We start from the raw sequence: 26563 nt of genomic DNA, 5'->3' as shown, positions 1-26563 counted from the left end.
TTCGTGGACTCCTTGTTCGTGGACTCCTTGGAGGGAAACCCGACTGCAGGGAAAACGACGAGTTCACCTGGGCCATACGGCAATCGCATTCTCTTCCTTGTGAATCGCACTAGCGGAATTTGTTTTCTTGAGGATACAGGTGTACATCCAGGTGATCATTGTGCCACCACCTGCTGCTGAACGGAAAAATCGACAGGAATAGCCTTGGTTTGAGTTTACGGAACGTGACTCATGTCCGTGGGTGTTCATGCTGGAGCAGCACAAACAGCAGCAGCATTTACCTGAACAACCCTCTCGATATATGAGCCATGATCGAGTTGCAACACATATGATACATGACAAGCTATACCGTATATTATATACACATTATACATGACGTGCTATACTGTATATTATATACACATATGATACATGACATGCTATACCATATATTATATACACATATTATACATGACAAGCTATGCCGTATATTATATACACATATGATACATAACATGCTATACCATATATTATACATGACAAGCTATACCGTATATTATATACACATTATACATGACAAGCTATACCGTATATTATATACACATATGATACATGACATGCTTATACTGTATATTATATACACTTGATACATGACGTTATACCGTATATTATATACACATATTATACATCACATGCTATACCGTATATTATATACACATTATACATGACTAGCTATACCGTATATTATATACGTATTATACATGATGTGCTATACCGTATATTATATACACATTATACATGACATGCTATACCGTATACTATATACATTATACACATATGATACATGACAAGCTATACCATATATTATATACACATATTTATACATGACAAGCTATACCGTATATTATATACACATATTATACGTGAAAAGCTATACCGTATAATATATACACATATGATACATGACATACTATACCGTATAATATATATACATGATACATGACGTGTTATACCATATATTATATACACATATTATATTATACATGACATGCTATACCTTATATTATATACACATATTATACATGACATGCTATACCATATATTATATACACATGATACATGACATGCTGTACCATATATTATATACACATATGATACATGACATGCTATACTGTATATTATATACACATGATACATGACATGCTATACCATATATTATATATACACATATGATACATGACATGCTATACCATATATTATATACACATATGATACATGACATGCTATACCATATATTATATACACATATGATACATGACATGCTGCACCATATATTATATACACATGATACATGACATGCTATACCGTATATTATATACACACATGATACATGACATGCTATACCATATATTATATACACATATGATACATGACATGCTATACCGTATATTATATACACATATGATACATGACATGCTATACCATATATTATATACACATGATACATGACATGCTGTACCATATATTATATACACATATGATACATGACATGCTATACCATATATTATATACGCATATGATACATGACATGCTATACCGTATATTATATACACATATGATACATGACATGCTATACCATATAATATATACACATATGATACATGACATGCTATACCATATATTATATACACATATGATACATGACATGCTGTACCATATATTATATACACATGATACATGACATGCTATACCGTATATTGTATACACACATGATACATGACATGCTATACCATATATTATATACACATATGATACATGACATGCTATACCGTATATTATATACACATATGATACATGACATGCTATACCGTATATTATATACACATGATACATGACATGCTGTACCATATATTATATACACATATGATACATGACATGCTATACCATATATTATATACACATATGATACATGACATGCTATACCATATATTATATACACATATGATACATGACATGCTATACCGTATATTATATACACATGATACATGACATGCTATACCGTATATTGTATACACAGATGATACATGAAATGCTATACCATATATTATATACACATATGATACATGACATGCTATACCGTATATTATATACACATATGATACATGACATGTTATACCGTATATTATATACACATGATACATGACATGCTATACCATATATTATATACACATATGATACATGACATGCTATACCATATATTATATACACATATGATACATGACATGCTGTACCATATATTATATACACATATGATACATGACATGCTATACCGTATATTATATACACATATTATACATGACATGCTATACCATATATTATATACGCATATGATACATGACATGCTATACCGTATATTATATACACATACGATACATGACATGCTATACCATATATTATATACACATATAATACATGACATGCTATACCATATATTATATACACATATGATACATGACATGCTATACCATATATTATATACACATTATACATGACATGCTATACCATATATTATATACACATATGATACATGACATGCTATACCGTATATCATATACACATGATACATGACATGCTATACCGTATATTATATACACATATCCGTGATATGTTGGCCAAAATGGCCTCTAAAGGTGGTGTTTATACGTGATATGTTGATGATGGTTGTGATGATGATAATGATTGAAGACGACTCGATGATAATGGACATGATGTGGGGTCGAGGGGGTTATTGTAGCCTATTGATGGCCCGTGCTAATTAGATTAATAAATGTTGAAAATAGTTTTGCCAAAGTGCGATTATTTTAGCGCAGTGACCGCAATCTGCAAAACTTCGTTAATAAATTCGTCGTGATCGAGCGAATCCGCGAAGAGGAAACTCACGACTGGCAAGGCCTCCTGTACCGATAGGTGGCGAGATTTTGAAAGTGCCAAAAAGGCTTTTTGTGGGCTCTTGTTCAAGTTTGTAATTCAATTTGAATAAAAGATTTGAAAGGGTGAAGAAAATGAAATTAAGAATGTTAACGATCTTCATGCAGCAGTTTTTGTTTTTCATGCGGTTACATGTTATTTGTGAATTTTGTTTGCGTCCTTTATGGCATCCTTAAAAATAAGACATTTCCTGTTTGGAATAGTTTTCAATTTTGCTTGATTGCCAGACAGACAGAGACAGACAGACAAACACAGACAGACCATTTGCTTTGCCCCGCTTTGTGTGTGGGGTAACAAGGTCACAACAAATGAAAGTTGAACAATTGTCCCCACCCCTTTTCCCATCCCCTCAAGAACCATCGATATTATTCATTGATTTCTAAATACTCACAGGGAAGCTCAGACTAGATTTAAAGTGTTTTATGAATGCCGTTCGGAGAAATTGTATTGGTTTTGAAACAACAACATGCATTTTAAGGCCATTTTCCCTGCTAGAGCGGGGGTTAGCCTTGCGGTCCCCATGACAATCTTCTCCATTTTGCCCTATTTTCTGCATCTCCCCTTGTTAACCCCCTTGCCCGCATTTCTTGTTCCACCATCTTTAGCCAAGTCTTTCTCGGTCTTCCCCGTCCTCTACTTCCTTCTACATTCATTTCCATCACTCTTCTCAACCAGTCACTTTCATCCTTCCTCAACACATGACCAAACCATCTCAACCTGTTCCTCTTCACAGCATCAATCACAAGCTCTATTCCCATCATCTTTCGCAATTCATCATTTGTCTTCCTCTCTCTCAACGATACTCCGCACATCCATCGAACCATTCGCATTTCCACCCTTTCCAGCCTTCGTTGCTGCTCTACGTTCATTACCCATGTCTCGCTCCCATAAATCATAACACTTCTCACAGATGCAGCATACACCTTTCCCTTCAGCTTCAACGACACTCCCCTCCTCATCAGCACGCCACTCAGTTACCAAAACTTCTTCCATGCACATCTCACTCTAGCAACCGTTGCCGAGTCTGATCCACCTTCTCCATTTAGCATGTCTCCGAGGTAGCAAAATGTTTTCACACCTTTGAGCTGGTTTTGAAAAAAAAAGAACAAATTAATGTTACCATAGAAACCATATCTGAGGCAGGGGGAAAAGGAACCACACAGAGTGACAGATAGATTTTTTATTTCATACAAAATATACAAACACAAACGTTTGAAAGTCGCACTGTACACGCAAGTTACAAAAGCATGAATGCATCATGCAGACATGGCCAACGAGTTAAATAATCAAGTTTCAACAGAAACCAATGTTGAGTGCTGTGCAAGGCACAGCGCAGTGCAGGCTGCAGCAGCAGCAGCCAAAGGTTTGTTTCACAGTCACCTGTTTTGGCAACGCGAGACGTGCTCGGTTGAAGAAACCCCTTACAGCAACAATGCTACCGAGAGGAGCAATTCAGAGCACGGGTTCTTGGAGCGTCGCGTCTCGATGCCGTGTTGATGCTCCGGCGGAACAAAACAGACGCGCTCTCCTGCGGCAGAGCGGTTTGCCAAAATCCTATTTTGGAAAGTGCATTGAAATGTATCTCACCAGTCGACTCGGTGTAACGGAGCCAACACCGTGTATGCAAAAATGTGTAAGACGAAACCAAAGGAACATTACATCCCTGCCTCAGCTGCTCCGAGATTCATGCTCGTTTCCAGAAGGTTGACTCGTTCACAGCATCACTAATCACAACATGCCAGATACGTCGGACAGCCGACACATTACCGGAGTCTTCCATTTCAATACTATGCAAAACGGAATGTAGAGATTCGTCAAATACCGAAATGATTATACTCAACATGGTTAGAAGGAATTAAAAGGCAGATTGCGATTGAACTGTTGTAATATGGCAAACAAGTTTGGGCGTCTTCCCACAACCAAAAGCCAAAACGTTTATAGCAACAGAGAAATACGACGAGATACTAATAACATTACTCATCTTCAGATTTGCACAACCAAGGAGAATGGAGCTTCGCTGCATAAGTGGCATGAAAGAAAACTCCTTTCGTCAAGTTCAGATTTAAGTCGAGCCGAACGATTCACAAAGGCACAAGCACCGGGAAGGAAAGGCCTTGCCACGTCACCAGAGTGGTTGCGCTGGCCCAAGGCTCACAGCAATGGTCGACGAAGCCCTTGAGTTCAACGAGCTTCTGCATCGTCTGCAATGTTAACTGCGCACCGTACAGCCCCCATCCTCCTTACAACTACAACTACTCCTATAATACCATCCGACAAACTGTTGTCAAGACAACAAAACAGTGAAAACACGAACAAACGAACTTGGATCACGCAACATGCCATGGAGCCTTAGAGATCATTATAACACTCACCAAAGCAAAGGAATCGTCACATACATGAGGGCCTTGTGCTACAACATTAAAAAAATAACTCTGATGCTGGGCTGAGGTCAAAAAATTGTCATTTCAGTTCATCGTCACCAGCAGGACAATTAAACATTCAAACAAAAGGTGGCAAAAGAAGAGAAAAAAGAAGTCGAAAAGGGTCTATAAAACAACGTTCAGAAAGTAACAAAAGTGATCGTCCTGTTGCGACGCAAGTGGACGACAGAAAAGCTATCGCTATAAGCAATGACTCCTGCCACCTGTTACGAGATGTTGGGTGTCTGCATCGTCCACCTGTAGACTGCGGCTGCCAGAATCCACCACCAAAAGGCCATTCGGGCTGGCCTCAGAGTGCGCCGTGTGGGTGGAGGGCAGCAATGCCTGTTGTCCGGCAGGGATGTCCATAGGCAGTGCGATTGTCGTGGAAGGAAGTTTGGCAGAAGAGCTTCCAGGCAAAGGGATCGGAGAGATGCAGAGAGGGCAGGACTTGCGGATGTGCAACCAACGGATGAGACACCTGGTAGAAATACAGCGATCAGTGACATGCACTCGAATTACTTGGCAAAATTCTAAAAGTACTGAAGGGGCACAGTGCCCACGAGCGAGTGGCAATTTCACTTCCCCTTGAAAAGACTTAGAACTCGACGATAAAGCACCACATGCTGGAGCAGCAGCATTTCCCTGAACAACCATCTCGACATAATGCCATGATCGAGTTCCAAGGGGAATAAACTACCCACTGACACATTAAAAGGGCCACCAACAAATGCACCTTCAAAAACTGACATTTTTTGTTTAACTGGTTTCCCGACCATACATATTATATGTGACATGCCAAACCGTATATGATATATACACATATACGTGACATGCTATAATGTATATTATATACACACATATTATAGGTGACATACTATAATGTATATTATATACACATTATATGTGACATGTTATACTGTATATTATGCACACATATTATAGGTGACATGCTATACTGTACATTATATCTCCACATATTATACGCGACATGTTATACTGTATATTATACACACATTTTACGTGATGTGCTGCACTGTATATCATAGATATACACATATTATACGTGACATGTTATACTGCATATGATATACACATTATACGTGACATGTTATACTGTATATTATATCACATCATACGTGATATGCTATACTGTATATTATATATACACACAATATAGGTGACAGACTATAATGTATATTATATACACATTATACGTGACATGTTATACTGTATATTATATACACATTATATGCGACATTTTATACTGTATATTATATACACATTATACGTGATGTGCTATACTGTATACGATATACACATTATACCTGACATGTTGTACTGTATATTATATACACATCATACGTGACATGTTATACTGTATATTATATATACACATACGTGGCATGCGATAATGTATATTATATACACATATTATACGTGACATGCTATACTGTACATTATATCTCCACATATTATACGTGACATGTTATACTGCATATTATACACACATTTTACGTGATGTGCTGCACTGTATATCATAGATATACACATATTATACGTGACATGTTATACTGCATATGATATACACATTATACATGACATGTTATACTGTATATTATATACACATCATACGTGATATGCTATACTGTATATTATATATACACACAATATAGGTGACAGACTATAATGTATATTATATATACATTATACGTGACATGTTATACTGTATATTACATATACACACAATATAGGTGACAGACTATAATGTATATTATATACACATTATACGTGACATGTTATACTGCATATTATGCACACATATTATAGGTGACATGTTATACTGTATATTATATATAGACATACGCGACATGCTATAATGTATATTATATACAGTTATACACATATTATACATGACATGCTATAATGTATATTATATACACATTATATGTGATATGCTATACTGGATATTATATATACACACATTATAGGTGACATACTGTAATGTATATTATATACACATTATAGGTGACATGTTATACTGTATATTATGCACACATATTATATGTGACATGTTATACTGTGTATTATATACACATTATACGTGATGTGCTACACTGCATATTATATATACACACATTATAGGTGACATACTATAATGTATATTATATACACATTATAGGTGACATGTTATACTGTATAATAAAAACACATTATACGAGACATGCAATACTGTATATTATATCTCCACATTATATGCGACATTTTATACTGTATATTATATACACATTATACGTGATGTGCTATACTGTATATGATATACGCAATATACGTGACATGTTGTACTGTATATTATATACACATCATACGTGACATGTTATACTGTATATTATATATACACATACGTGACATGCTATAATGTATATTATATGCACATATTATACATGACATGCTATAATGTATATTATATACACATCATACGTGATATGCTATACTGTATATTATATATACACACATTATAGGTGACAAACTATAATTTATATTATATACACATTATACGTGACATGTTATACTGTACATTATGCACACATATTGTAGGTGACATGTTTTATTGTATATTATATACACATATTACAACTGACATGTTATACTGTATATTATATACACTTATTACAACTGACATGTTATACTGTATATTATATACACACATATTATACGTGACATGCTATACTGTATATTATATCGACACATTATACGTGACATGTTATACTGTATATTATATACACATTATACGTGATGTGCTATCCTGTATATCATAGATATACACATATTATACGTGACATGTTATACTGTACATGATATACACATTATGCATGACATGCTATACTCCTAATTTATTGCATAGGTTAATTAAGTGTGAGCTGAAGTGTAATTAAGTGTGAGTGCAAGTGTGTCGTTGAAGCTGAAGGGAAAGGTGTATGCTGCATGTGTGAGAAGTGTTATGATTTATGGGAGCGAGACATGGGTGATGAACGTAGAGCAGCAACGAAGGCTGGAAAGGGTGGAAATGCGAATGGTTCGGTGGATGTGCAGAGTATCGTTGAGAGAGAGGAAAACAAATGATGAATTGCAAAAGATGATGGGAATAGAGCCTGTGATGGATGCTGTCAAAAGCAACAGGTTGAGATGGTTTGGTCATGTGTTGAGGAAGGATGAAAGTGACTGGTTGAGAAGAGTGATGGAAATGAATGTAGAAGGAAGTAGAGGACGGGGAAGACCGAGAAAGACTTGGCTAAAGGTGGTGGAAGAAGAAGAAGAAGAAATGTGGGCAAAGGGGTTAACAAGGGGAGATATAGAAAATAGGGCAAAATGGAGAACATTGTCATGGGGCCCGCAAGGCTAACCCCCGCTCTTGCAGGGAAAATGGCCTTAAAATGCCTGTTGTTTTGTTGTTGCTGTAAGTAAGTGTGAGCTGGTAAGTGTTAAGGCTGGAACGGTAAATCACTCACTCACCGCAGGCAGGTTGGTGGTCTTTCTGTCTTCTGCCGACTCCTCTCCGGCCTAGCCCCCCCTGCTCAGTCTGTGCTCTGTCCCACAAATATTCCTACAGGTCGCACAAGATCTGCCAGCAACCCTCTTCTGGTAAAACTGCCAAAATCAAGACTCTCTGCTCACCTTCACTCTTTCATTCCTCTTTTCTCCCACGTCTGGAACAAACTCCCTCACTCTCTTCACTCCCACTCCTCCCTCCAGGTCTTTAAAACCTTTTAATTCCCCGTTAAACCCCATTCATTCACCCCAGATACACTTTTTCGAAATACCAATTTCTTTTCTGGAAGTCCTAGCAGTGTCCATTTGTTTTATACCTCTCCCACCCCCCCCCCCCCCCCCTTCCCATGCCTCCTCCCACCCCCACAGATCTCCCGATGTCCCTGTTCTCTACTGTTGTACTTGTGTGCTTCCCTCTCTCTCCCAATCTTGTCTCTGGCTCCCTTTATTATATGTTTTATGTGTCAGTTTCTTTTTTTGTGCGATTAATATTGGATCTTGTATAACCAAAAAAAAGAAAAAAAAGAAAGAAAAGCCAGACATCTGATTTCCTTTGGCATTGAGGACCTCCATCCATTGTTGAGACAGCAGAAGCAGCATGTCCAGAGTAGAGTGACCTGGTCTGAATCCAAATTGATGATCAGAGATCAAGCCATTGGAGAAGAGGAAAGATTTCATATCCGAAGCAATGATGGATTCCATGACTTTGCTGATAATAATTGGGAGAAGGCTGATTGGTCTGTAGTTGCAAGGATCTGTTTTTGCACCTTTTTGTGTAAAGCGGCGATGTTTGCTGATTTCCAAGATGCTGGCAGATGACCGTGACCAAAAAAGAGGGTGAAAATAACAGAGAGAGGGTGAGATAGAGCGGCAGAGCAGGATTTTAGGACCCGTGGGCTGATGCCGTCTGGTCCAGTTGCAGAATCAGTCGAGGTTTGACAAAAACTTCTCCACCTTGTCAGGAGAGAAGGACACAGATTCCAGGAGCAGCTGGGTTCATTTTCATTAATTTGATATAATCGCATAAATAGTGACCAATTTGAAATCCGATATCAAATCTAAAATTGAATTGACGATACATCAGGAAGTTGGAAGACTTCCTATGTAGAAATGACACACAATTCCTCAAAATTTAAAATCCACCAAGATACGAACTTGTAAACGTTTCAAAGTACCAACCAATCTGTCGTCTGTGGAAGATTTCACATCAAATAACATTCATTAACCCTTTGGGTGCTGCATCTTTATTTTTTTCAAAAATTTCGTTAAAAAAAAAATTTTTTTTTCATTTCCGGAAATTTTTTTTTTTTTCATTTTGTGACAAATCTGCGACAGCAGCACACGAAGGGTTAAACGTTTGGACAGCATCTCTTAACTACAAAATTTACAGAACAAAAATGTCCCGTTTGTAATTCTTCTTTTCAGACAATAATTCAACATTGGTTTAAGCTCAGCACTTTGGTCAAACCAAATCTACTGTATTTTGCAGTGGGAACGTCCATGGCACCTCAACATTTTCATAACTTGAAAGGATTCCACGAAAAGTAGGTGGAACTGCATATTTACACATTGGGCAATGAAGTGTCATTCGGGGTGGGCGGGACAATGGCTGTCAATCAGGCTGGTGAGGGCGGGGCCACAAAACACATTTGACCGTATGTACTAATAACATTATTACAATGTGAGATCGTCTATAAAGTATGTACAGTACTGTACTATTACAATGTGAGCACGTCTATAATGTATGTACAGTGCTGCACTATTACAATGTGAGCACGTCTATAATGTATGTACAGTGCTGTACCTTTACAATGTGAGCATATCTATAAAGTATGTACAGTGCTGCACTATTACAATGTATGTCTATAAAGTATGTATGTACAGTGCTGTACCTTTACAATGTGAGCACGTCTATAATGTATGTACAGTGCTGTACCTTTACAATGTGAGCACGTCTATAATGTATGTACAGTGCTGTACCATTACAATGTGAGTATATCTATAAAGTATGTACAGTGCTGCACTATTACAATGTGAGTATATCTATAAAGTATATACAGTGCTGTACCTTTACAATATGAGTATATCTATAATGTATGTACAGTGTTGTACCTTTACAATGTGAGTATATCTATAAAGTATATACAGTGCTGCACTATTACAATGGGAGTATGTCTATAATGTATATATACAGTGCTGTACTATTACAATGTGAGTATATCTATAATGTATGTACAGTGTTGTACCTTTACAATGTGAGCACGTCTATAATGTATGTACAGTGCTGTACCTTTACAATGTGAGCACGTCTATAATGTATATATACAGTGCTGTACTATTACAATGTGAGTATATCTATAAAGTATATACAGTGCTGCACTATTACAATGGGAGTATGTCTATGAAGTATATACAGTGCTGTACTATTACAATGTGAGTATATCTATAAAGTATGTACAGTGCTGCACTATTACAATGTGAGTACATCTATAAAGTATATACAGTGCTGTACTATTACAATGTGAGTACATCTATAAAGTATATACAGTGCTGTACTATTACAATGTGAGTATATCTATAAAGTATATACAGTGCTGTACTATTACAATGTGAGTATATCTATAAAGTATATACAGTGCTGTACTTTTACAATGTGAGTACATCTGTAAAGTATACACAGTGCTGTACTATTACAATGTGAGTATATCTATAAAGTATATACAGTGCTGTACTATTACAATGTGAGTATATCGAAAATGTATATACAGTGCTGTACTATTACAATGTGAGTATATCTATAAAGTATATACAGTGCTGCACTATTACAATGTGAGTATGTCTATAAAGTATATACAGTGCTGTACTATTACAATGTGAGTATATCTATAAAGTATATACAGTGCTGTACAATTACAATGTGAGTACATCTATAAAGTATATACAGTGCTGTACTATTACAATGTGAGTACATCTATAAAGTATATACAGTGCTATACTATTACAATGTGAGTATATCTATAAAGTATATACAGTGCTGTACTATTACAATGTGAGTATATCTATAAAGTATATTGTTACGGATCTCTCCGTCGGCCTCTTTCCCCCTTATCAAGGGGGGATTAATCCCCTCGTCTATGACTGACCGACGTGGTCCTGGGGTATGACGTCACGCCCGGTCAGCGCTGGGTAGGGTATTAGGCCCAACCGTCCTATGACCTAAATACCAGCGCCTCCCGGTACGCAAGGAAACACCCCCCCCGCTCACGGCCGCAGCGTTATGGATTGGTTGCGCCGAGCGAAGCGAACTGCGGCGTGAGCCGTTTATCGAAGGAGCTAAACCCGATTCATATGCGATGGCCGAGTCGCGCCACGTATACTCAATTTGGAAACCTCTAAAGCGACCGAATGTGAAGAAGAAGACAAAGTAGGAAGAACAGGGATTTATTATTATGTACACACAACTCAAGGAAGAAAAGCAATCAAAGTAATATACAAGGAAATGGAAGAATCAGAAGGACACAGTGCAAATACTAGCTTATACTATACAGTCTTACTTAACCCCAGGGACAAGACACACAAAACAAACTCACGTACACGAATGGGGAATTGCAGAGTGGATTGGCTGGAGGGAGAGGAAGGTAGAACCACAAGCCTGGAAGGTTGAGCAGGGCGCACAGCAAGCAGGTCCTTTCCGGGCTGGGAGCGAGCAGGGCGGCGGCAGCACACGTATCTTGGTCGTTCCACGCGGCAGGGCTCGTTCTTTCGTTGACACGCCTCGGGCTCTTGTCATCTGCTCCGGTCCTCTCGTTCTCTCCTGCGCGATCGTCGCACGCTTGTCTCATACCTCCAACGCGGGTCTGACATGCCCTCCTCTATTTGGGTACCGCCCTCCCCTATGCTCTGTTTCGTTGCCTTATATGGCAATGCCACGGTCTTGCTACCTTATTTGGGCATGGAGTCGAACAGCACGCCCCTCGTGGCGAGCCACGGGCTTGTTTCCTTATTTGGGCATGGGGCTGACCAGCGTGCCCCTCGTGGCGAGCCACGGGCTTGTCTCCTTATTTGGTCATGGGGCCGAACAGCCCCGCCCTCCTGTCCAAACAGAGCACGGAGCACATATTCATCCTAGCAGCGAACGCCGCTTCCAAAGCCAGGCCAGTTGAGGGGGCGCGCACCCCACGCTTGTTAAGCTTCGTTACCCAGAGAGGGAGAGTTCGGCTGGGAAATGTCATTATTGAAGGGGAGCTATCCTTATTTGATTCGGTGCAATGGAGTGTCAACTAATGGAAGACACAGCCTTTAACAAACATAGAATAAGGGAATAACTATTTAGAGGTTCTAAAATTGGCTAGGTGTATGCGATGAATTAACTAATGGGGACGACCTTTGACCTTTACAATTATGGGGGTATTTACACAGATTCATTACATTTACAGAGGGTGATATTTACAACAATTATACAGGATTCTCAAATCCGTTACAATATACAGTGCTGCACTATTACAATGTGAGCACGTCTATAAAGTATATACAGTGCTGCACTATTACAATGTGAGCACGTATATAAAGTATGTACAGTGCTGTACTATTACAATGTGAGCATATCTATAAAGTATGTACAGTGCTGTACTATTACAATGTGAGCATATCTATAAAGTATATACAGTGCTGCACTATTACAATGTGAGCATGTATATAAAGTATGTACAGTGCTGTACTATTACAATGTGAGTATATCTATAAAGTATATACAGTGCTGTACTATTACAATGTGAGCATATCTAAAAAGTATATACAGTGCTGTACTATTACAATGTGAGCATATCTATAAAGTATGTACAGTGCTGTACCATTACAATGTGAGTATATCTATAAAGTATATACAGTACTGCACTATTACAATGTGAGCATATCTATAAAGTATATACAGTGCTGTACTATTACAATGTGAGCATATCTATAAAGTATATACAGTGCTGCACTATTACAATGTGAGTACATCTATAAAGTATGTACAGTGCTGTACGATCACAATGTGAGTATATCTATAAAGTATATACAGTGCTGTACTATTACAATGTGAGCATATCTATAAAGTATATACAGTGCTGTACTATTACAATGTGAGCATATCTATAAAGTATATACAGTGCTGCACTATTACAATGTGAGCATATCTATAAAGTATATACAGTGCTGTACTATTACAATGTGAGCATATCTATAAAGTATGTACAGTGCTGTACCATTACAATGTGAGGATATCTAAAAGGTTATACAGTGCTGTACCTTTACAATGTGAGTATATCGATAAAGTATATACAGTGCTGCACTATCACAATGTGAGTATATCGATAAAGTATATACAGTGCTGCACTATTACAATGTGAGCATATCTATAAAGTATATACAGTGCTGCACTATCACAATGTGAGTATATCGATAAAGTATATACAGTGCTGCACTATCACAATGTGAGTATATCTATAAAGTATATACAGTGCTGCACTATTACAATGTGAGCATATCTATAAAGTATATACAGTGCTGTACCATTACAATGTGAGCATATCTATAAAGTACATACAGTGCTGCACTATTACAATGTGAGTACATCTATAAAGTATATACAGTGCTGCACTATTACAATGTGAGTACATCTATAAAGTATGTACAGTGCTGCACTATTACAAATGTGAGTACATCTATAAAGTATGTACAGTGCTGTACTATTACAATGTGAGTACATCTATAAAGTATGTACAGTGCTGCACTATTACAATGTGAGTACATCTATAAAGTATATACAGTGCTGCACTATTACAATGTGAGTACATCTATAAAGTATGTACAGTGCTGTGCTATTACAATATGAGTACTGTAGTGAAATTATACCAAGGTTACCCTACTGGCGACCCTATGGGTGACCTGCCCTACGGGCTTCCGTTTCCGGTCCGGTCGTGAGAGGACGCTGGCGTCACTTGCTCGCCGCTTCTCTGACTGGACCATTGTCCGTATCTTGCTTTCCTGGTGGTCGTGGCGGATTTTTGGCCATTGAGTCTTCCTCTGCACGGTCCCGGCTCTGCTCTGCTGCTCCTGGCTTCACCTGCTCGGCTCCTTCGCTATTTCCTCGGGCTCACTCTCGTGGGTTGTGCCGCCCATTGTTTGCAGCGGCGGTGGTGGCGGTTTGCCGCCGTGATCTTGATTAGCGGCGGCGGTCGTTTGCCGCTGCATTTGCCGCTTTGCCTCCTCAACCTTGGCCTCGTGCTCGTCTCTTCGCTCCTGTCTGCCCTCTGCATGGTCCCGGCTCTGCTCCTGGCTTCACCTGCTCGGCTCCTTCGCTGTTTCCTCGGGCCCACTCCCGTGGGTTGTGTCGATTGTTTCGCCTCCTCACCCTTGGCCTCGTGCTCGTCCCTTCGCTCCTGCTGGCATGGCTCTGCGGTACTCCGCCGCAAGGCTTCTCCTGCTTAAAACCTGCTCCACCCCATCATGCATCTCTGCAATCAAATCGAATGGACTCCTGCGTCGACCCAGGTACATTCACCGTGGCTCCGGTCGTAAGTTTGTTTATTTACAATCAGGTCACTCCATCCCCATCCTCTGGTCGGCTCAGCGCACTCCCACTCATCGTCCCAACACACCTGGTCACAACAACGCACAAAATCGCACCTCCTGTCTGCGAACCCTGGCCAAATCACCTGGATTCATACCCGCCGTACAAAACAACATCAAGCTCACCCTGTTCAATACCCGGTCCCTCAACAACAAATGCCTCATCCTGAACGACTACATCCTGGAAAATAAACTGGACTTTCTCTGTCTCACTGAGACCTGGCAACAACCACTGGACTACTACACGCTCAACCTCACCACACCCAATGGATATTCTTACATCAATAAACCACGCTCGGAGGGCCGAGGTGGTGGAATTGCCGTTATTCACCGACAAGACATCAAGACCAACCTCATCTCCATCTCATCTGCTCCATCATTTGAACACCTGGCTTTTAAACTCTCTGGTCACACACAGTCAGTCATGGCTGTTGTCTACCGCCCTCCCAAACCACACCCATCATTCCTGTCTGACTTCTCCTACTTTCTGACCCAGCTATGTTCCCTCTCCCCCTCAATCCTCCTCCTTGGTGATTTCAATATCCACATGGACTCCACTGACTCCACGCTAACCACTGACTTCACTGATTTACTCACCTGCTTTAACCTCACTCAACATGTCAACTTTCCTACCCATAACCGTGGTCACATTTTGGACCTTGTCTGCTCTACTGGACTAATTTTGCACCATCTCTCTGGCTCCGACCTCACTCTCTCTGACCACCTAGCCATCACTCTGACCATCAACATCCCCACCCCAGCACCAAGGCATTATCGCACTATCAACTTCCGTAAGCTAAACGCTCTTTCACCTGCCTCATTCTCATCGACCCTCTCTGAAAAAATGTCCACTTCTCCCTTCGTTGACCTCCACACCCCTTCTGACCTCACTGACTACTACAACCACACTCTCTCCTCCTGCCTTGACCAGCTTGCGCCTGTAAAAACCAAAACAGTTTCTTTCACCCATTCTGCTCCCTGGTTTACCCCTGAACTCCGCCTGATGAAAACTCGTGCTCGCCAACTTGAAAGACTCCGCAATAAAACAGGTCTCACAGTTCACTCCCAGGCCTACAAGGACCACATACAACACTATAAAGATGCCCTCTCCCGCGCCCGCTCCGCCTACTACTCTCAAATTATCCACTCTGGCTCCGGAAACCCAAAAGCACTCTTCTCTACAATAAACAAACTCCTCAGCCCCCTGAACACCACCACCCAGTCATTCACAATAGACAACTGCATCTCCTTCCTTTCATTCTTCCAACGCAAAATTGAAAACATCTACAACAGCTTGACCACCGCCGCACCCGCTCCCCCTCAAACCACCTGCCCCCCCTTATCCTGCCATCCCCTGTCTCAATTCTCCCCAGTCTCCCCTACTGACCTCTCTGAACTCCTCATCGGAATGAAAACTGCCACCTGCACTCTTGACCCCATCCCCTCCAGCTTTGTCAAGGCCTCCCTTCCTGCTCTCTCTCCACTTATCATTGCAACAATAAACTCCTCCCTGTCTACAGGCATCGTCCCACCATCCCTCAAAATTGCTGCTGTTACCCCCATTCTGAAAAAACCTGGACTAAACCCTGACACCCTAAATAACTTCAGACCCATCTCCAACCTACCCTTTCTGTCAAAGGTTTTGGAACGTGCTGTAGCCACTCAACTCAAACATCACCTCTCTGCCAATAACCTGTATGAAACATTCCAATCCGGATTCCGCTCCAACCACAGTACTGAAACTGCTCTCCTCAAAATCACCAACGACCTTCTCCTCTCCTCTGACGCTGGCAACCTCAACATTCTCATCCTCCTCGACCTCAGCGCCGCCTTTGACACCATCGATCACACCATCCTCCTCACCCGACTTGAAACCACCTTTAACATTACCGGCACTGCCCTCTCTTGGATTAAATCATACCTCTCTGACAGACGTCAGTTCATCTCCATCAATAACTGCAAATCCCCCACTGCTCCCCTCCACCAAGGTGTCCCCCAAGGTTCAGTTATTGGCCCCCTCCTCTTCATCCTTTACCTGTCCCCCCTCGGTCACTTAATCCGCCGTCATGGTCTCCAATTCCACTGCTTTGCCGATGACATCCAGCTTTTCATCTCCACCAAGTCCATCTCCACCGCCACCCACTCTATCCTGACAAACTGCATCACTGAAATAAAATCCTGGCTTCAAATCAACTTCCTCAAACTTAACTGTGATAAATCTGAAATAATCATCATTGGCCCAAAAACGCTCACCAAGTCCACCCATAACTTTGCCCTCAACATCGACGGTTTCCCAGTATCCACCTCCCCTCACATCCGGAATCTTGGCATCATCTTTGACCAAACCCTCTCCTTCGACAAATACACTAAACAGATCACAAAGACAGCCTTCTTTCACCTGAAAAACATCGCCCGTCTCCGTCCATCCCTCTCCTCCGTGGCTGCAGAAACCCTCATCCACGCCTTCATCACTTCCCGTCTGGAGTACTGCAATAGCCTCCTTTATGGTTCACCCTCAACAATCACCAATAAACTCCAATACATTCAGAACTCCGCTGCCCGTCTACTCACCCATTCCCGGACCCGTGACCACATCACCCCCGTCCTTTACAAGCTTCACTGGCTCCCCATCTCCCAGAGAATCCAGTACAAAATCCTCCTCTTGACCTACAAAGCCCTCCATAACCTGGCCCCATCCTACCTGGCTGACCTCCTCTCCAGACACACTCCCACCCGCAACCTCCGCTCTGCTGGTACCAACCTCCTGACCCCCCCCCCCATCCGGACCAAATTTAGATCCTGGGGGGACAGGGCCTTCTCCATCGCTGCTCCCACCCTCTGGAACTCGCTACCTCACACCATCAGAGACTCCTCCTCACTCACCACATTCAAAACATCACTCAAGACCCACCTGTTCAACACTGCATTCAACATTTAACCCACAGCATCTAACCCCTGACTATCTCCTCTCCTTCTCCCTCCTTTGTGCTTTGAATATTTCCCTATTGATTCTTCTTTTTTTTTAAATTGTCTTTATGTTTTGCTATGCATTATGTTTTGCACTCTGTCAAAGCGTCTTTGGGCTTCCTGAAAAGCGCTATATAAAATAAATGCATTATTTATTATTATTAAGGTTGAACCCAGGAGAGTTACTCGCTTCAGCCACTGAAGGGCGTCTATAAAACCTGGGACGTCCGCGACGCCTAGCCACTCCTGTGACATTTACTTTACATGTAGTCTTGAATGGTACGTATATGCTAGACTCGCACATATATGCTAGACCCGCTTGCTTTGACTATTATTATCGGACCCCTCTGTATGATACCGAGATCCTGATATCTATTGCATGATTGTATCTTTACAGGATGATGCCAAAGATCTAATTGAGATTAAACCTACCTATGGGACAAAGTTGTGGATCTGGTTGATTTTCACAACAAGTACATCTATAAAGTATATACAGTGCTGTACTATTACAATGTGAGCACATATATAAAGTATATACATAGTACATGGTGTTATGTAGAATTATTATATGTAAGTGCAAAATTTGCTACACTAGTGGAACCAATGTTTTTTTGCATCTCTATACCCTTGGCAACAAGACCTGAGTTGGTTCCATTTTTTTCAATGGCGTCTTCGGCGGCCATTTTGAATTTCAAAATGGCCGCCGTTTTTTGCAATTTTGTATGTATTCTAATTTCTACAGTCTTAAACTACACATAGATAATTATAATTACAATAATGAAAGAAATATGAACATTTGCTTTATTCTTTTTTATCTTACAGGTATTCATAGACAAGTTGGATTTCAGCTTCACCGCCGCATAATGTCATCGTTTGAAGAGCCGCCTTCTAAGAGGCAATGCACAAGTTACGAACTTTGTGTATTCTGCCAAGAGAGAACTCCTGAACCTTTGGTTGACGTTGCTCAAGCCAATTTCAAATGTGCAATTTCAAATTTCCAGGGAGCAGCCACCACCAAAACACAATCACGCAATGAAAAGATAAATGGAACATGTGCACTTATTGGACAGCACATCATCCAGGAGTTCAAATCTGATCGGCAGGTGCAATATCAGCCAAAGTCCTCAACTTCAACCTTCAGGTTCACAACTGAAACGCCATTAGGGGTTGGACTTTCACTCCATAGCCATCATGCACACCGCAGTCGCAGAGACATAGACATGTTGTACCAGAGTGGCGTTGGCGTTTCAAATCAACGTGTAAAGGAGATCACTTCAAAGATTGCCACCACAGTCCAAGAGAATATGAATGAATTCAATGGCGTTTACGTGCCTCCAGGACTGTTGAAAAATCTGCCAATCAGATGCTCAGCTGATAACATAGATGCCAAGATAGACACAGCTGATGGACGGAACACATTCCATGGGACTGCTCTTGTTGTATGAACGAGTTCCCCCAGATGTATCAGAATACGAGACTGTAGCTGAACCACTGAAGCTGCATGACAACACCTCAACAAAACTTGAACATCCTGACAACTGTGACTGAAATGTCTGACTGTGCAATTACTGGTAACCCCAAGCCAAGTAGAAGTCCACGCTATGAAAACTTTAAACTTGGTCAGTATCAAGATAAAGTTGTTAATGCAACACAGCAAGACTTTGCATGGCTACTTCCACGGTATTCACAAAGGCACCATGAAGAGACATCAGACGGTATACCAGTTTGGTCAGCATACAATTATCGTGTGTGCACTCCAGAAGAGAACAAGACACCCAACCTTGATCAAGATCACACAATGCCTATCATTAAGGCACCAGCTCATGAGTGGACAACACTGGTGACAGTTCTTGAGAAGCTTTCGTACCTCAATAGTTTTGTGTGTCCAGAAAACACTGGAACGATCTTAGTTACATTTGACATGGATCTTTACAAGAGGGCCCTAAAGTTAGAATATCTTCGTGACCAATATGCTGGGAAATGGATGGTATGCCCTGGTGGTTTCCACACTGTCTTGTGTGCACTAAGGTGCCTTGGGAGGACTGTTGAGCACAGCGGGCTTGATGAAGCTTGGAGCAAGGATCTGTACAGCACTGTGACAGTAAATCAGATACTCAATGGGAATCACCACAATCGTGCTGTTCAAGCTCATGAGCTCACATTAGAGGTATTCTTTGATCTCTGGCTTGCAGAATTTCTGAAAGAGAAGCCTGCAGTTGTAGAAGCTCTATCTGCCTGTATGGATAACTTGATAGAAGCAAACAAGAAAGAGGTAGGCATTCAGGAAGCCCATCACCAACTTCTAATGGGGATTGAACATCTAAACTTGGAAAAGCAGCTGAGTGATTTTGACAGGAGCCACAGTAAATTCCCAATGTATCAATGGGCACGAATGTACATGAGGCAAGTGTTGGCGCTGATTAACTTCACACGTTCACTGAAGCACCCAGATTTCTTCCTGTACTTGGCGTCTCTAGAAAATTTGTGCATATACTTCAGCTACAACCAACTAGATTATGCTCAAAACAAGTGTTAGCCAAAGATATTTCTCAAAAAACGTCTGTTAACTGGATATAAGTGTTCTGGTGGATTTTCTGTACAAGGAATGACAAAAATGCCAGGAAAAATGGTTAATCAGTGTTTTATGTGAAAAGATACAAACAAAATTGCAAAAAATGGCGGCCATTTTGAAAGTCAAAATGGCCGCCAAAGACGCCATTGAAAAAAATAGAACCAACTCAGGTCTTGTTGCCTAGGGTATAAGGATTCCAAAAAACTGGTTCCACTAGTGTAGCAAATTTTGCACTACAATGACATAACACCATGTACTAGACAGTGCTGCACTATTACAATGTGAGCACGTCTATAAAGTATATACAGTGCTGTACCATTACAATGTGAGCATATCTATAAAGTATATACAGTGCTGTACCATTACAATGTGAGCATATCTATAAAGTATATACAGTGCTGTACCATTACAATGTGAGCATATCTATAAAGTATATACAGTGCTGTACCATTACAATGTGAGCATATCTATAAAGTATATACAGTGCTGCACTATTGCAATGTGAGTATATCTATAAAGTATGTACAGTGCTGTACTATTACAATGTGAGCATATCTATAAAGTATATACAGCGCTGTACTATTACAATGTGAGCACGTCTCTAAAGTATATACAGTGCTGTACTATTACAATGTGAGCACGTTTATAAAGTATATACATTGCTGTACTATTACAATGTGAGCACGTCTGTAGAGTATGTACAGTGCTGTACCATTACAATGTGAGCACGTCTATAAAGTATATACAGTGCTGTACTATTACAATGTGAGTATATCTATAAAGTATGTACAGTGCTGTACTATTACAATGTGAGTATATCTATAAAGTATATACAGTGCTGTACTATTACAATGCGAGCATGTATATAAAGTATATACAGTGCTGCACTATTACAATGTGAGCACGTCTATAAAGTATATACAGTGCTGTACCTTTACAATGTGAGCACGTCTATAAAGTATATACAGTGCTGTACCTTTACAATGTGAGCACGTCTATAAAGTATATACAGTGCTGTACCTTTACAATGTGAGCACATCCATAAAGTATATACAGTGCTGTACCTTTACAATGTGAGCACGTCTATAAAGTATATACAGTGCTGTACCTTTACAATGTGAGCACGTCTATAAAGTATATACAGTGCTGTACCTTTACAATGTGAGCACGTCCATAAAGTATATACAGTGCTGTACTATTACAATGTGAGCACGTCTATAAAGTATATACAGTGCTGTACTATTACAATGTGAGTATATCTATAAAGTATGTACAGTGCTGTACTATTACAATGTAAGCATATCTATAAAGTATGTACAGTGCTGTACCATTACAATGTGAGCATATCTATAAAGTATGTACAGTGCTGTACTATTACAATGTGAGCATATCTATAAAGTATGTACAGTGCTGTACTATTACAATGTGAGCATATCTATAAAGTATGTACAGTGCTGTACTATTACAATGTGAGTATATCTATAAAGTATGTACAGTGCTGTACTATTACAATGTGAGTATATCTATAAAGTATATACAGTGCTGTACTATTACAATGTGAGCACGTAGATAAAGTATATACAGTGCTGCACTATTACAATGTGAGCACGTCTATAAAGTATATACAGTGCTGTACCTTTACAATGTGAGCACGTCTATAAGGTATATACAGTGCTGCACTATTACAATGTGAGCACGTATATAATGTATATACAGTGTGGTACTATTACAATGTGAGCACGTCTATAAAGTAGGTATATACAGTGCTGTACTATTACAATGTGAGCACGTCTATAAAGTATATACAGTGCTGTACTATTACAATGTGAGCACGTCTATAAAGTACATACAGTGCTGTACTATTACAATGTGAGTATATCTATAAAGTATATACAGTGCTGTACCTTTTCAATGTGAGCACGTCTATAAAGTATATACAGTGCTGCACTATTACAATGTGAGCACGTCTATGAAGTATATACAGTGCTGTACTATTACAATGTGAGCACGTCTATAAAGTATATACAGTGCTGTACTATTACAATGTGAGCACGTCTATAAAGTATATACAGTGCTGTATTATTACAATGTGAGCACGTCTATAAAGTATATACAGTGCTGTATTATTACAATGTGAGCACGTCTATAAAGTATATACAGTGCTGTACTATTACAATGTGAGTATATCTATAAAGTATTATACAGTGCTGTACTATTACAATGTGAGTATATCTATAAAGTATGTACAGTGCTGCACTATTACAATGTGAGCATGTATATAAAGTATGTACAGTGCTGTACTATTACAATGTGAGCACGTCTATAAAGTATGTACAGTGCTGTACTATTACAATGTGAGCACGTCTATAAAGTATGTACAGTGCTGTACTATTACAATGTGAGCATGTCTATAAAGTATGTACAGTGCTGTACTATTACAATGTGAGTACATCTATAAAGTATGTACAGTGCTGTACTATTACAATGTGAGTACATCTATAAAGTATGTACAGTGCTGTACTATTACAATGTGAGCACGTCTATAAAGTATGTACAGTGCTGTATTATTACAATGTGAGCACGTCTATAAAGTATGTACAGTGCTGTACTATTACAATGTGAGTACATCTATAAAGTACTAGCAGAGGTACCCGGCTTTGCACGGGAGTGGGAGGAGGAGGGGAGGGGGAAGAGGAGGGGAGGGGAACGGGGGGGAGGGGGGAGGGGGAAGCGGGGGAGGAGGAGGGGAGGGGGAAGAGGAGGGGAGGGGAATGGGGGGGGAGGGGGAAGGGGGGGGAGGGGGGAGGGGAAGGGGGGAGGGAAGGGTGCGGGGGTGCCTAGGGGAAGAAGGGCCCCTCCCCTCCCCTCTCCCCCCCCCTTCCCCCTCCCCCCCCCTCCCCTCCCCCCTCTCCCCCTCCCCCTCCCCCCCTGCCCCCCTCCCCCTCCCCCCCCCCTCCCCCTTCCCCCTCCCCCCCTCGTTCCCCTCCCCTTCTCTTCCCCCTCCCCTCCTCCTCCCCCTTCACACCAGGGGGGTTGACTCAGCCTGTCATCCCACCGAGGTCGGAAGTCGGAACTCATTGTCGTCAAATAAATGTAGCCTGTATGTTTCACTCTTTGTCACATGCCGTTGGTCCCATGTCAATCGGATGAAGTTGAAAAATTAACGTTACGAAGGTTCTCTGGGACGTACTGATTCCGAATAATGAAGTTGAAAAATTAACGTTCCGAAATACGCTAATTACGCTAACAGAAGCGCTGGAGGGAGCACTGCGCTCCCTCCCTTAGATTCCCTCCCTCTTCTGCTAGCGCTAATTACGCGTAACACACTAATTTTAAAACCCGAAGTTTTTTTAATTTTAAGGTGTGCTGTAGTCAGAAGCGCTAGAAGCGCTGCGCTCCCTCCCTTCGAATCCCTCTCTCTTCTGCTAGTGCTAATAATACGCTAATTTTAAAACCCGAAATTTTTTAAATGTTTATGTCTCCGTGACATTCCTGGGACCATCCCGAGTCGAACAGTACTTTCCGCTCGCAAATCCGTCCACGGGTTCTCGAGATCTTAGAGATCATAGATAGATCAGGATACAGACACAGAGGCCAACTCTACTTTATATATATAGATGTACAGTGCTGTGCTATTACAATGTGAGTACATCTATAAAGTATGTACAGTGCTGTACTATACAATGTGAGCACGCATATAAAGTTTGGACAACATTTATAAACTAGAATGCCACTTATGAATTTGAGAGCATACCTCGGCCAGGGTGAACAATTTACGTTTTGTATCCCTCTGATAGGTCAGATCTGGATCCGGAACCGACCCAAAATCGAATCCTCTTGTTCTTGTCACCTAACCAACTCATCCACCAAGTTTTGTCATAAGTCGTCCACAACTTTTTGAAATATAATCCTATATCGTTTTTGGCAACATCACTCAATGGTGAAGAATCACTTGCAGTTTCTAAAAACTCTCGTTTCCGGATCTGGATTCGAATCTTCACCAAATTGAATCAATTCTGGCCCAGTTAGTACTTTCTCCAACGTAACAACAACAACAACAACAACAACAACAACATGCATTTTAAAGGCCATTTTCCCTGCTAGAGTTGTTAGGGTTAGCCTTGCGGTCCCCATGACAATCTTCTCCATTTTGCCCTATTTTCTGCATCTCTCCTTGTTAACCCGCTTACCCGCATTTCTTCTTCCACCATCTTTAGCCAAGTCTTTCTCGGTCTTCCCTGTCTTCTACTTCCTTCTACATTCATTTCCATCACTCTTCTCAACCAGTCACTTTCATCCTTCCTCAAAACATGACCAAACCATCTCAACCTGTTCCTCTTCACAGCATCAATCACAGGCTCTATTCCCATCATCTTTCGCAATTCATCATTTGTCTTCCTCTCTCTCAACGATACTCCGCACATCCGTCGAACCATTCGCATTTCCACCCTTTCCAACCTTCGTTGCTGCTCTACGTTCATTACCCATGTCTCGCTCCCATAAATCATAACACTTCTCACACATGCAGCATACACCTTTCCCTTCAGCTTCAACGACACTCCCCTCATCATCAGCACGCCACTCAATTCCCGAAACTTCTTCCATGCACATCTCACTCGAGCAAACGTTGCAGAGTCTGATCCACCTTCTCCATTCAGCATGTCTCCGAGGTAGCAAAATGTTTTCACACCTTCCAGCTTCACGCCGTCTCCAAGATCCAACTCAACATTTCCTCCATCTGCAGCTCCCTCTGTGCACACCTTACATTTGAATGTAGCTGCCACACTGGTTAATGACCCTCTCAGACCACTACATTTTTGATGAACCCACTCAGCGCACATTGTACACTGAATGGAGTTCACTCCGACACCCTTCCTACACACAGCACAGGGCCACTTCCCAGTTCTTTCCACCTCACCACATGCTTTACCACTTGCCATCACCTTCATCTTTCCGATATTCACCTTCAGACCTTTTGTCTCCATACATTCCTTCCACTTGTTCATCTTTTCCTTCAGTCCATCCATACTTTCCGCAATCAACACCAGATCATCTGCATACAACAACTCCCACGGTAAACCCTCCTTTACGTTCTGAGCCAGCACCTCCATCACAGCTACAAATAGTAGTGGACTTAGTACCAACCCCTGATGCACTCCCACCTTCACCTCAAACTCACCACTGTTCCCGTCCTTCGTCCTTGCAGCTGTGCGCGCTCTTTTGTACATTGCCATCACTACTCTGATCAAGCATTCCTCCACTCCTAACTTCCTCAATGCCCATGTCAATACTTTGCGTGGAACCCGATCGAATGCTTTCTCCAGATCAACAAACCCAAGAAACAACTTCTTCCTCTTCTCCATGTACTTCTCCTGCAACTGCCTCACAATGAAAAGCATGTCTGTCGTTCCTCTTCCTGGCATGAATCCAAACTGCATTTCGTCGATCTTCACTTTCTTCCTTATCCTTCTCTCCA

The 26563-nt window shown here is 40.8% G+C and overlaps 1 protein-coding gene across 5 annotated transcripts in view; it reads right to left on the bottom strand.

The window, feature by feature from the left end:
* Positions 1-4132: 4132 nt before the first annotated feature.
* LOC137423820 (RING finger protein 24) overlaps positions 4133-26563 on the bottom strand; it is a 67083-nt gene continuing 44652 nt past the window's right edge. For 4 of the 5 annotated variants that reach the window (XM_068111351.2, XM_078773693.1, XM_078773694.1 and 1 more), the window contains one exon: positions 4133-5868. In XM_068111351.2, coding sequence (XP_067967452.1) covers positions 5589-5868 — 280 coding nt within the window. In that variant the 3' untranslated portion in view covers positions 4133-5588. Of the gene's footprint in view, positions 5869-12530; positions 12751-26563 lie in introns of all 5 variants that reach the window. The other variant, XM_078773696.1, reaches the window with a different exon arrangement.

The sequence above is a fragment of the Myxine glutinosa genome, chromosome 3 (assembly GCF_964187855.1).
Source record: "Myxine glutinosa chromosome 3, kmMyxGlut1.1, whole genome shotgun sequence".
In the NCBI taxonomy this organism is placed as follows: domain Eukaryota; kingdom Metazoa; phylum Chordata; class Myxini; order Myxiniformes; family Myxinidae; genus Myxine; species Myxine glutinosa.
The sequence above is the reverse complement of the archived record's forward strand: the minus strand, read 5'-3'. Positions and strand labels throughout refer to the sequence as shown.